At 40.4% G+C, this 14353-nt stretch overlaps 2 protein-coding genes across 3 annotated transcripts in view; one reads left to right on the top strand and one right to left on the bottom strand.

The window, feature by feature from the left end:
* Positions 1–788: 788 nt before the first annotated feature.
* On the top strand, positions 789–12050 carry LOC145433693 (uncharacterized). Its single transcript, XM_080310864.1, has 3 exons — positions 789–1030; positions 3881–3979; positions 11746–12050. The coding sequence occupies exons 1-3, from the start codon at positions 894–896 to the stop codon at positions 11960–11962; spliced, it is 453 nt and encodes a 150-aa protein (XP_080166990.1). The 5' UTR covers positions 789–893; the 3' UTR covers positions 11963–12050.
* Positions 11294–14353, bottom strand: part of LOC145433690 (uncharacterized) — an 18672-nt gene continuing 15612 nt past the window's right edge. For both annotated transcript variants that reach the window (XM_080310859.1, XM_080310860.1), the window contains exon 12: positions 11294–12247. In XM_080310859.1, coding sequence (XP_080166985.1) covers positions 12108–12247 — 140 coding nt within the window. In that variant the 3' untranslated portion in view covers positions 11294–12107. The remainder of the gene's footprint in view (positions 12248–14353) is intronic.

The following is a 14353-nucleotide window of genomic DNA, read 5'->3' as shown; positions in this document are numbered from 1 at the left end:
ATGTTTTGTCATTAATCAAAGATCAGTGTTGGAGGTTTCTTGGAGCTCCTCTCCGACATCCGATCCACGTGAGCGATGTCTTAAAAGGCCTAGCATACAGGCCTGGTGTAAATGACCAATGACTATGTCGAAAAACACCATGAATACCACTAACAGCAATCAGCTATTTAATTCATTGGTGATAGACACTTTTTCAATCATGACAGAAACGTTGTTATTGTATTGTATGGCACCATGAACTGGTGAATGCAGTATGCTGAACTCAGTCCGCGTAACAGACCGTACCAGTAGTAAAAATTGTGTGTATAACTACGCTGTATGAAGTCGCAACTGATTTCACGCAAGCTGAGCCACTCAACTCCTTGTTGGACATTTGTTTCGTGATGGGTTTGATTCAAACTGTTGTCCAGACACATATTTCTTTCCGTCAATCCATGTATGCGACATGTGATAGTGTCAGACTGGGAGCAATTATCGTAAACTAATTATCCTGTGATGGCTGCTAATGTCGCGTGCAAGGCAGACATGTTTCAGTTATGTAATGCAATCGCCTATACGCGGTCTGCCTCTGCTTGTAGTACGTTTCACTTCCAATATGCCAACAAAAGCGGACATCGTAAAGGTAGAATTATAGGACGAAGCAGACAGCAATACCAAGCCCGTGCCAAAACCTGACAGGCAAGCGGACATAACAAACATTTCGTCAAATAAACGTGACTAAATTAATAGTCATGAAATACATACGTCGAGTAAACGATTTGTTACTCTGCCAACGTAAGTAGTCTATCAATAGATAGATTGAAGGTGAAAAAATTTCTCACGATACGTTATCATTTGGGAAGCGACCGCATTGTGGTTAGTAACTGTCCGTGTAAGCAAGGGAGGATTTTATCATGACATGGAGATTAGCACAGCTTTGTGTCCTGGTCGTTTTACTGAAGCATGCATCAGGACCGTTTTCCCCGCGAAGAGATGAGCCGTCTGTTCGAATAATATCTTATGGAAGTGGTTTGACGAAGCCAGCTAAACGGTAATACATTGTCTCCTATTCACGAAATTTGGATCATAGAGATAAACAAGGCGCGCGCGATTTATCTATCTGCTACACTTACAGTAGTGTGAATGTTGTTATCCTGCATTTCGAGTAGATAAATATCATCTGCAACAGGGCCACTCTTCAATGACACAATGGTTTTTAACCGGTTCTCCATGGAACACCAGGTGTTCTCTGAGACAGTGTGTGGGGGTCCCTGGAGGTCAAGACATTCAACTCACACAGATGAATTGTTAGTGGCGGGATAGCGCAGTCCGCGGTTGCAACACCAATGGGTTGCGGGTTCGAGTCCGACCGAGGTCGACTTCAGAATTCCCATACCTAGGGGTTGGAGGCTTATCTAGGCTCCTCCTCGCCACCTCATCCGCGTAAACGGTGTCTTACAAAAAGCCTAGAAGAATGGGCCGTGTCTGCCGTGTCTAGAAGTCGGCAGTTACGGAATAAAAATGAAGAGTATCGGCCTGGTGTAAATGACCACAGTAGTCGACAAACACCATGAAGCAAACAAACAAATAACTACAGATGAATTGTAACGATACTCCCGTCTTGGTCATCATTGGTTGCAGTTAATTAGGCTCCTTCAGGAGTCGAATTGTGACTGTTATGGTGGTATAAGTCGCGCGCATGTGTAGTGGCGTACGCAGGTGAGGTTTGGGTTCGAAATCGAAACTCCGTCGTTCTGAAATGCCAATCTCCAATATTTCTATAGGTTCAGTTATAAGTAAGGCGATTTTTATTTTCACATTGCAAAAAAGTCAAAATATATTGTCAAAATTGAAGCGTTATAGGTCAAAAAATAGTCAAAATTGTTTACAAAGTCAAAAACTTTTTTGCTAGCTGCACTTCCTTTGTATCGTAGATCTTTGCACTGTCGATGAACTTCGTTCGATATTTTACATCTCGTAGCCAGGCCAGGCCTGGGCAAAGTGCGGCCCGCGGAGCTATTCTGTGCGGCCCGCGAAAGATTGCTTGAAATTGAAGATATAAAACCTACTTTTAAATGTTGCTGCGTGGACTAAAACCATAGGATGTATTATCTGAACCGGAATTTCGTTTACTATCAAGCATGTTCAAGTTCATTAACATGCCGCAATTACGCAGCCTATACGCACCTCACGTGCCGAATTTAGATTCAAAGTAAAGTCAACGTAGCAAATTATGCCGTTACAATTAAAGTCACAAGAAGTCACCAAACCTTCTTTGTTGCCATTGTCACATTACGAATTGCACGGTCTGTGTTTCCAAATCCTTAACAAGTCATTCACTGTCCGTGATTTCTCTGAGTATATCACCACCCATAAAGGATGTCAAAAAAGAAAGCCGAAAGTTGAAATTCAAAGATGGTTCGGAGGACTAAATATTTGATTATTACCAGTCTTTTTAGTAGTTAATGCCGAGCACGTCGCCGTGTTCAAGGAGTATTATTCAAGTCAGTTCCATGTCAAAAGCACGAAGACATAGGGCCTACACTCGATCAAGGGATGGCGAATTTCGGAATAACTGCAAGCTTGGCTTAACAACAAGGCCATTTCGGCAAGCTGCACACTTCTCGGAAACCAGCTACCAAGACAATAAGCTTTAAAGCAATACCATGACAGTAACTGCCGCACCCCAAACCCCCAATTGGGGGGCGAGCTCGAAGGGCGCCCAAAATTATTTCGTGAATGACCATAAATTATAGAGTATTTTTTGGAAATTTATGCAACTTCTTTCAAATTTTTCTTGCGCTAGGCGCGATTTCAAGATCAATGGTTATAGAATTGGGTATTTCGGCGTCAGCCATTACCGCGCCACGACGTACCAAGATATATGAAGTTTAGGCCAAGACGGGATTCTGAGAAGGCAGTCCAATTTCAACTGTTGATCAAATTAACTACGTATAAGCTCGACAGCGAGAAAGCCTTGGCCCAAAAGGACTGCTCCCATGTTGACCAAAAACCACGATGTCCGATTGTCACTATGCAATATTTTCCAGTGAAGAAATATCAATTGGGAATCGCGTGCGTCTTATAGTTTGGTACGGTACGCTTTGATGATTTCAATATCAATACGCTGGAGAATACAGCTAAAATTTCTCGGCCCGCCAACATATGCTTCTCATTTGGCCCCCGGAGGAAAATAATTGCCCACCCCTGCTATAGGCCAACCGTTGTAGACGGCCCATTGTCTGCTCATTGTCAATCATGAACGGTCAAATGGAATCAAATAGGTTGACATGGTGTTATACTCAACGTATCGCAATATCCTAACTGAAGCAAGACATTTATTATAATGTTTTCGCTTTGTCTGAAAATGTTATTTTAATGGTTTTGTTATCTTAACACTCTGATGATGCACAGCTCATTTTGTGCAACAGTAATCTTAGTTAGGCTAATGTATTAGATCCTTTCAGCTGATGTCATACTTTCAGAAAAGAAAGCCAACGCATTTGGCTCTCTTGTCCAACTCCGAAGCGTTTTAAGCGTTTTTTGTGACGTCATAATGGATTAACATTGAGGTAACTATAGCTCCTTTAACGAAATATCTGCACTATAACTGTTGAACCGACTATTTTGAGGGTTCCAGCCATCCCATATGGTTCTACGTCGGCTAAATCGGACGGTAATTGTCCGTAGGCTCATACAACATGTATTTTGGAAAGTATTTACACAATTATGGCATTATTTTACAACTTAAAAACACGATTTTTTTTAATAAAGGCCTTTGTTTAAAACATGTTTCAAACTTGGTGTTTTAAAACACCGTTTGTTTTAAATGCAACTCTAGTTATATACGTCAGTCGTCGCACTATAACGATTATAGTGATTATGTTGCCAATTTCTACAGATATTCCGATGAGAGGCCATGTACGGAAACATACTTAGGAATTGAATGGAGGAATTCTTGGTCGCCGGTGACAAAGTACGAAGTTTATTGTCCTGACAGGTAACAAACGTAACTTTTTGTAGAACTGTTATATGTATGGAGGTATATGGGTGGGTGAATGGATAATTAGAAATATCGTTGCGGTGGAATCAAAGTAACTCGTGTCCATTTTTATCTTATAGAAAATGAATTTTATGTAAAATTTTCATATTTTTTCGGTCATATCATAGCCATGTTTACGTTTATTGCGTTGTTTAAAGTTAATCTTGGCCAAGAAATTGAAGAAAGTTTACACAACGTTAATTTTCTTACAATGTGTAAAATGGACATTTGATGCTTTCATTCCACAGCGACGATATAGCTATATACTATAACAGTGTTTCCTAACCTTTTTGTTGGCACAGACACCTTTAGACAAGTTATTATTAATTCTGCGGACCCCTGTATAAATTTTGCCTGAAACTCGATTAACATAATATTGACTATTGTAATAATTATGCTATAGTCAACTAATGTACTGTGGCTGTCAATTTGTTGTTGTTGTTGTTATTGTTGTTGTTGTTGTTGTTGTTGTTAAAGAAAGAAAAACAACGGATTGAACGAAAGAACAAAACTTGAATACACCATTGGCATAAAATTAAATAATCAATTGACATTGGCCTAATACTAAAATAGGGAAATATATATAAATAAACACAAGATAGGCTGACGACCAACTCGCTACATCTGCACAACAGGCGAAGGGGGCCAGAGGATTTTAGTGGGAGTTGACCCTCGCACTGTTAGGTCATATTCACCCGTCGCCTATCCGTTTTCTTCGGGGATATAAATAAAAAGGTGACACAAATTGTCATGCCAGCAAATTAAAATAATGGTAAAAATACCGCTTTTCGTTTTCCCAAAAAAAACACCATGGTAATCACGGACCCCCAAGGCGTCCATGGACCCCAGGTTGGGAACCACTGATAAAACATATACTCTCGTGTTCTCTTTTACCACTGTAGTCTTGAAAAGTATTGTCGAATATTTTCACGCGACCAAGTCTTACATTCTCAGATACGCATATTAGTTTCCAACTATGACTAGATCTTTCACAAATGTTCTATTTAATGCGCTCCATCTATTCGCAAAGGGGGTAAAGACCTGATTTATCTAATATTGCTAACTGATTAGTCTTGTAGGCCTACATATGACATGACCAGAAGCGGTCTTTTAAATGTGTGATTTTGCATCACTATTGATGGGAAAGGTAACATGCACTGTTGTGAAAGTTGTAATTATAATACTCAATAAACCTTAACCGGCAGTGGGAATGCATTGAACTTTCGGTTCCGCACGTTCGTGTTCGGTGTGAGAACCTAGATTATTCAGAAGTTCGCGTTCGCCCGGGGAATATCTGCCCTGTAAACATTTTTAAATGCCAGTATATTCCAGCAATCTTAACATCAATGATCAAACGTCCTGGGATTTCACGATGACAGCAAAGGAAATTCAACACAAAACTAACAGGAAGCTTGTAGCGTAACAAATTACACCGTGTTTTGAGAATTTCCTTTGACATATCACACTACTTGAAAGTTGTTAATAATAAAATGACTGGCTTCCGTCACTGCTACGTGCTTGGCCTATAGGTATGTATATATCCACGCGTTAGTATAAAGATATCTACGTCTGGTGAGACGGAAATGGTACATTTGCTTGGAATTATCCATGTTACGTCACATGGCGATAGAAGTTCGTGCTCACAGTCGTGTTCACAGAGAACCCCTGATAAAATTCCGTGGTACTGAATAAATAATTAACTGAATATAAATAACTGAAAGTCCTGGCATTTTCGCCATCCATATCCCCTCTTCGTACATTTTCTGCCCCCAATTGCCCCAATTGTATATTTCGCGCCGCGCCTCCCAAAATCGCTCCTTTTCGGAACCACTGGACGAAAACGACGAAATATATTCTGAAAAGTTTCAGGCAACATTTCTAGTTGTTACCTGAAGATTTGGCTGGTCGCACAAGAAGTTTTACGGACGGTATATAGTTTTCCCGCCTTTTGTCTATGTCATATTGTAAGGGCTGGGCAAAATCGAGTAAATGACGAGTTATTCTATTCTGAATCGCGTATATTAGGCTTCGAGTCGAGTATCATTCACTATGGCGTCATACGTGTAAAGATGATGTGGAAATTTCAAATATGCGAACGCAAAGAAAGTAATGCCATACAGAACATTTAAGATAATAATTTGCTATGTTTTTCTACCATGACTGTTTGTGACAATGCTGTGGGTTGAACATGACTTCACAGGAATATCATTTTCGTTAACTTAGCTTTGTACTACATGTTTGTGAATTGTGATTGTGATACTTTGATGCGACCAATCGAGGTTTCAGGCTTTCACAATGGGAAAAAAGCTATCGAATCTATAGTTCCCTTGTTAACATAACTGTTAGTGGGAAGGACGTATAATTTTAATACCGGAATAATTTCTCGCACAACTCAACACTCATCATCACGATTGCTCGAATCATTCTGCTCGGCCCTATTGTCATTAGCTTGACAGTGGCATGTGCGAGATCTGCAACAATTCTTAGAAGAACGGCAATAAATAGAGATTGAATCCCAATACCTTTTACACATAAATATAATGTTGTAATTACGCCAAATCAGACTAATGATACTGACTGTTAGTCACGTAGAACTAAACAAGTCCTTAAGGTGAGATTAATTGGGGAAAGTTACGCTCTAGTCCAGAAATTATTTCGCTTCAGACGCACAGTTGTGGCTGTGCGCAGTAATATGACATTACCGCTGGATGGCTATTTTGTTGTGCAGCAGAACATGGAGTCACAAACGCCTTTGTTAAGGCAATATTCTTGTTGGAGGCTGCTTTTACCCTGAATATGACCACAGCCTACGTAATCGTAAATTCACGCGTGATCCTGTACCTTTGAAGAACCAAAAGTTGTTAAGGTATAGCCACCGTTGATACTTGAGTGTAGAAATAAAATTAACGCCGTAAACTTCTACTCTAGTACAAGTAAAACTAGCGATTTCCAAAACGTGTCAAAATAATTCAATTGGCAGTAGAAACGGAAAGCCTGAAAAGCACTCAAGTATGGAGTAGAAAAATATATTTGGTCAAAGGTTCGCAGACTTTTGGCGGTTAATCGATGTGGGGCTGTATATACTTTTGAAATTGCAAAATTCTTCTTCGCGACTAACGCAATATAACTAATTTCGCTACAAATAGACACAATGTTCGAGACTATATTCGGCAATTCATTTGATGGCTAGTTCGCACCGTTCTTAGGACGATTTCACACAGAAAATTGATGCCAACTAATCTCAAAACTACCTTCTACTTTTCAAAATCCTATATGTAAAAATGCCTAAAAACTGTTAAAGTAAGAAGTTCAAGTTGGTAAAACCTACTTTAGTATGTAGAAAAAGTAGAAGTATTGCGCAGTAAAATAGGCCAACATCTACTGACTCGATTGACGCATATTTCATAGTGTCACAGTCATTTCGATGGCGTGGGTTCGAATCCCACTGCTGCCACCATGTAGTAACGTGACTGACGGTCTGTCTAATATACGAGACGTGAGTTCTCAAGCAGCCATGTATTCAGTGACGACCAAGCACCGAAGCACCTGCGATGTCGTCACACCCTAGTGGCGCCATAGAGCTACCACTACACCGAGGTTTTTCAACATATACACAGGAATCATAGCAGGTGACTTGCTTCGTTTGGAACTTTAGGACTAGACATAGTGTATAGTCATAGCGGTGGATGGGATTACCCAACGCATCGATATAAATGGCACTATTGAAACCGTCTTGCTGTGAAACCCAAATCAGCGGCGGCATCGACTCCAGAAAAAAGTTGACCGGATGCTTTACATGTGAAGGACATTGTGTAGGTTTTGTAAACACAGTGTCCAAAGCCTATATCCTTATCAAAAGCCAAATCAACGCTAACTGTCTCACGAAAATGCTTAATCAATTAGTGTAGTTTCTGTACATTAGTGACAGTATGCCAAGGAGCCTTTGTTCAAATTTGGTTTCAAACTAATCAAAGCGACATTATACCTTACCATTATAAAGTCATCTTCTTCTACGTCCGGATGTCACGATATGCAGCCAATTCGAAATACACTTTCTATTGGTTGCCGGACTTGGAAATTGTGATATTGATCACATATGCTAATGCTCGCTCGAGTCAAAGGCCTTTGCCTGGTGCTGTACACGACATTATCGACAGATCCTATTCATTTTTAACAGTAGTTATAAAATGGCCACGTCACTGTTGCTTCTCAGATGGAAGTATATGCTTGGCTGGACAATTGTACATGCAGACAGTCGACAACCAGACAATCGACTAAAATGTGTTTAAAGTATAAGTACAAACTGTCGAAAATGTATCCGAGTAGTTGGGACGATATGACCTAGCATATTATTTTCCAATAGCCTGGTGGTTGCTTACCGATGAATAACACATGAACGATGCTATACCAAGCCAATAGCCCTACATCACTGTATGCTTTGTGATCGGAAATATAGGGGGATTTTCCCGATGGTTACGACGATTTCACTAGTCTATTACGTTATGCCATCCATAAACAATGACTTTTTCGGCTATCGAAAAGAACTATGTTGAAGTGAAGTGGGAGATGGCCTAAAGACATAGCTACTGGAGTTGCTGCTGTTTGTGGTATTTTCATGGTGTTTGTCGACTACTTTGGCTGTATACGCCAGCTACCGACTTGTAGCACGGTCCTCTTCAAGGCTTTTATAAGACACCGCTTACACGGGTTCTCAGCCATTTTTTGGCTGTGACCCATTTTCCGGTTTGAAAATGTTCTGTGGCCCACCTCTTTTTAAGTCATGGTGCATTTCAATGTGTTGTGTGGTATGCTAATCGCCGCCGATATGGCTATTTCTCTTTAGTATACGCATTTTGCTTTTATTACTGTTCAGTGTTCATATTTAAATGTCGATCTGAGGGAACATGAAATCGCGCGAAGCGCGACGAAAATTTTCAAGGTAAATAAATCTCCAACAGACAACCAACGAAATAATTATTAGCAACTTAGAGCTCTCTCAATTGTGGGTGAGGGGTGCGAAAGTTACGGCCCAGCAATATCGTACAACTCTTGCGTACATCCTCTGTTCCACTCAAGTCGCCAAACCCAATGATCCGATCCCCGCATTCACTGTGTGATGGGGGGTTTAATTCCACTCTGGTGGGGAATATTATACCCATTCTGGGCCCGCTTCAAACAATTCTTTGTTGAATGGGATACTAAACAGAAGTGAAGAATACAATGTAGTCCTACCCAGGACCGTAACTGCCGCACCCCAAACCCCCCAATTGGGGGGGGGGGCGAGCTCGAAGGGGGCCAAAAATTATTTCGTGAACTAGCATAAATTATAGAGTATTTTTTGATAATTTATGCAACTTTTTTCAAAAACTTTTCGCGCTACGTGTGATTTGAAGTTGCCAAGTATCTTGATTTTCGGGTACTCTTCCCCCAAGAAATAATACGCAAGATTTATAGAAATGGGCATATCGGCGTTGGCCATTACCGGGCCACGATGCACCAAGACATATAGAGTTTTAGGCCATGTAACATGCGACTCCAAGGAGTGTGTCAGAACGATCGACAGCGAGAAACCTTGGCCGAAAAGGACTGCCATTATGATGACCGAAAACTTCGTTATATATACAAAATGCACATAGGTTTAATAAGGCACCTAAATGACAGACGCTGAATGTTCCTGTCATGGCAATCTGAACCTCACAAGACAAATACCATCCCGCAGGGAAAATTATATGCCAGTGAAAACATACCAATTTGAAATCGTGTGCATCTTTTAGTTTAGTAGCCTACGTTTGTGCGATTCTATATTTTTGATATATAGCAGACAGGAGGTCACGAAATACCATCATACCAACGGTCCCTACAGTTTCCTTAACACCTCACTCAGCTCTATCGGTAAAACTGATTACGTGAGCAGAGAGGACAAGAAATTGATAGCAACATATATGCAATTCCCGATCTTATTAACCGATTTTATCATGAATTATCAAAAATTTCGCGGTAAAAGCGAACAAAGTGATTGGGGGAAGGTTTATCACCCTATTGGAGCCCAAGACCCAAGTCTTTTGGGGGGCCTGATAAAGTGCTGTTTCGTTCCTGCCAACGGGTATACGCCCGAAGATGTTTAATTATTATTGACGGCCTACCTTTTCAAACACACCTCACTTAGCTCCACCTGTTAATCTGATTACGTGAGCAGAGAGAGGATAAAATTTGATAGCAATATGTATTAAATTCCCGATCATATTGACCGATTCAATCATGAATTATATAATTTTTTCGCGCTTCGCGCGTGCAGGCGAGTAAAGCTGATTCAGCTAACGCCCCCCCCCCAGAAGTTCGATTTATCATCGTATGGGGGGCCCAAGACCAACGTTTTTTTTGGGAGGGGGGCTGACAAAGTGCTGTTACGGCCCTGGTCCTACCTAATATATGTCCTGTACCTTTTGAAGTTACGATGTAATAACATTAAATCCAATGATACCACCAATTCATGTGACTCTTACATTATGTACAATGATTTCAAGGCCGGACATTTTTAGGCCGACTCCGAAGATTAATGTGCTGTGCCAACTCCTCAATCCATTTTGACCCAGCCGGAATACTTGGATATTTCAGCATTAACTTTCAGTTATTAAATATTCGAAATTATTTTCGTTGCTGTTGGCCGGAGGTTGTCATAGCTGGGGGTACAAAAGCCGCCGTATCCCCACCCATTTCGACTGGTACATTCGTGACTCCATACGTACCACTAAGTCTCGCCAGAGTCAGGTGAAAAGCTTAATGTAGCATACGGATAATTCGATAACATCGATATATTTTTTAAATATATGAACAAAAGAAAAATGCAACTAAACTTCACGAATTCTACAATTTTTCAAATACCTCTGTGGCCCACCCAAATTACTCCTGTGGCCCACCCTTTGAGAACCTCTGGCTTACACGGATGAGATGGCGAGGAGGAGCCTACATAAACCTCCAACAGTTAGGTAGCAATTCTAAAGTAGATCTATAATGTAGGAATTCAGAATCTACTTGAGTATAGTTTGACAGTAAAACTTGTTTGAAAGATCAGTGACGTATAATACCATCGTCTGTAATCAAGTATGGATTCTCATTGCTGGTTGCTTAATGGCTTTGAATGCATTTCTGTGTGATATTTTGAATGAAACTCTGTCATTTGGAGCAATGACTACAGAACAGTGGTTATCAACCCGTACCCTGGGGAACACCAGATTTTCCCTGAGTCATAAAAACAAATAACTACTACAATGATCATCGAAAATATACATTACTATAGATTACAGGTGCGCAAAATGAACTGTTCAATGTGTATCAAGTCAACATAGTTTTAAAAGAACAAAACCATTCAAAGATGATTTTCACACGAAACCAAAGCAGTATAATGAGTATTTCTTGCAAATCAGTGCGACTTCTTCTGTTCCCTTTCAGATACTAGTTAGGAAATACGAGGCTTTTCCATTGGAAAGTGACATCGTATTATTCCGTCGAAACGCAGTAGCGTGATAATAACTGCTTAATTGCAAAAGAGATTATAAATATAGGAGATAGACCTCCAGGGGAGCCCTGGGCTGAGGTGGTCAGTAACGAAGTACTTCTTCTTTTTGATGTACTAATTTTTGTGTATGGATATGTAGTGTAGGGTCATACGTATATTCGAACATAAAGCTGGATTGTATTTAACAGTCTTCGTCTCTGTGTTCCAGACAGCAACAATATCGCGAGGATCGAAGGTGTGCACAGACAACCTATTGCACCGACCCCCTTACGAAAAGTCCAAACTTTAATTTGATACCGTCCCAATTGACAGAGACAAGACAATTCCGTGTCACAACGGCCGACGGCGTCACTTACACCAAAATCGAGCGTGTCGGTGTCGGGTGCACCTGCGTGATGCCTGTAAATGCGCAGAACTATATATAGAACATACGGTCACTGCTTCAAATATTTTAAAGAAAACTTGTACAATGTACATATTTGGAAATTGTTGGATCTGTAGGCTAACACTGCATGTCTATGTCTGATCATATTGGCAAAGTTTGGGATGGGTTTGACTTCAGCTCTGATGTCAATGTAATGGACAGCAGTTTCCGTGACATAACCTCATCATGTCAGTTATCTGGAGTCCCTGGTACAATCCGGACGCAATCAAGGAGTCTGCACACTTGAACGATGACTGCAAAAAGCGTTTTGTTGAGAGCAGCAACACTAAAATACAAAGGCAAAAGTTGCTGCAGGCTGCGTTATCTAACACTACCCATCGGTTTCTCGTAAATTTAGGCGTACTGATACAGCAGCATCAAATAGGAAGTCTGTTGTGTGATGTCTTCGAATAGCCCTATAGATGACGTCGAAACCGAAGATTGCAACTGGCAAGAGAGAACTGAGTGTGCTGACACGCCCCGAGGATAGATAGATGAGTGTGATAGGAAATACCGTCGTGATTTTCAAAATGGCAAATAAGTCATCACTTGGACATCTGTTGATAGTGCTTGCCGACCAGCATGTAGAGGTGGTCAGTAACGAAGTATACTTCTACTTTTTCGAAGTGCTCAAGTAGTTTTCCGCTACTTGCGGTACTTAATCAAGTAAATAAAATTTCGGATACTTCTACTTCGTCAAATTATGTCATCTACTTATTTACTTTTCGCTATTTTCAGCAGAAGCAGTTTAATCCTCTAATCAGAAAGATAGCCTGAATAATTTCGGGGCTGTTTTCACGGATTACCAACATTTGATTATCATAAAAGTTAGGTAAAGACCAGAATTTTCGCCGCGCTTAGTAGCGGGTAGCGGGTTGTGTGGTTCCGTTCACACCGCATTGTCGCCCATATGAAATCACAACAAATATGGCCCACCATAACGTTTGAAACTACTATTTCTCAATCTAGCAATTACCTATCACATCGTAATCTAGCAACCCGTCCCGTGTCCTAATCTGGAAATGTGGATTGAGTGGATTGAGCGTTAGATTTATTTTAGCAGACCAAGGTTGAAACTTTCTGAACAAAAGACATGAAATATATTTTCCACTTCTTAGAAGTAGTATTTGTATTTTTTTCTCAATTCCTAGTGTCATGCTTTGAGTTCTACTTAGTTTCAGTTCTTTTGTCTGGAGAACATATATGTTGAACACTATATGGAATATTTACGATCCGCCATATTTTTTATTAACGTTTATTATTCGCGCAAAGTGTTAACACCGTATCCGATACCACTCCACCGTATTGCTCTTCGACTAAACTACGGGCCTTATAACATGGGGAGGGCGCCATGCCATGATGAGGACGAATGCTTATTCTGTCGAAAATTGATGCCTCCTGGGATGCATCAATATGAATCAAGCTCTCTACACCTTCCACATAGCTCAATTTGCAGCTTTTGACCGTCCGCGCAACCGAATTATGACCGTTTTCATAATTACTTGCTTACATGAGTCGATTTTAAAGTCAGGAAATTCTAACTCTACTTCAAGCAGTTTTAGGTTGCTTTTAAAAGTTCTAGTTCTACTTCTACTTGAGTAGCTTTCTTTACTACTTTGACCACCTCTGCCAGCATGTGTTAATGTCCTGGAAATCATCTACGAATCTTCTAATTACTCATTCGGATATATTGACACCATTCAGTATCTACCATCAAGAATAATAATCGTCAGAATATATTTTCTTCTGATCAAAACATACACAATGTACAATGTGATAAGACATAATGCGATGTAATGAACAGATAGCAGGATGCTGAACGACCAGGTACGGTCTTTTAAACGGACATCCACGTGATCTACCTCGACCTAATGCCCTATAGCAGTGGTCGGGAACCTTTTTTGTCCGAAGAGCCATATTGGCCCTATTTTTTCCATCTCAACTCCCAAAGAGTCATTCATGTCACTCTACTGTTACGTCACAATTGAAAAATCGTCACGTCATGGTAGCAGTAATTCGAACTCAATACATGAGATTCCTCATATGCGCCATATTTTCTCTGTAAAAACTGGTATGTATTGTTCGAAAATAAAGCTCGAAACAAGAGGTATGGCACAGACGGGCCAAGCCTCACCATTGATAACGCAATTCATTGTAAGTAGCTTAGAATTTAATATAACTGATATTATTCGAATGTAACTGTCACACTGATTCCGAAAGTTTAAATACTTCTCAATTGTCAAGATATTCGACGGTAACATAGCGTTGCGCTGCATGCATACATTTTATCGCCGGTACTACAGAGCTATACTTACCAATCAAGAACGTGGATAGCTATGGCGTTGCTTGTAATTCGAGATTGTAATTGTGAATGTCACGTTCACGGCAGTTC

Source organism: Botryllus schlosseri, chromosome 2 (genome assembly GCF_051294905.1).
Source record: "Botryllus schlosseri isolate E-star chromosome 2, Bs_hap1, whole genome shotgun sequence".
Lineage (NCBI taxonomy): Eukaryota > Metazoa > Chordata > Ascidiacea > Stolidobranchia > Styelidae > Botryllus > Botryllus schlosseri.
Note: the sequence above shows the minus strand (reverse complement) of the source record. Positions and strands in the feature narration are given on the sequence as shown.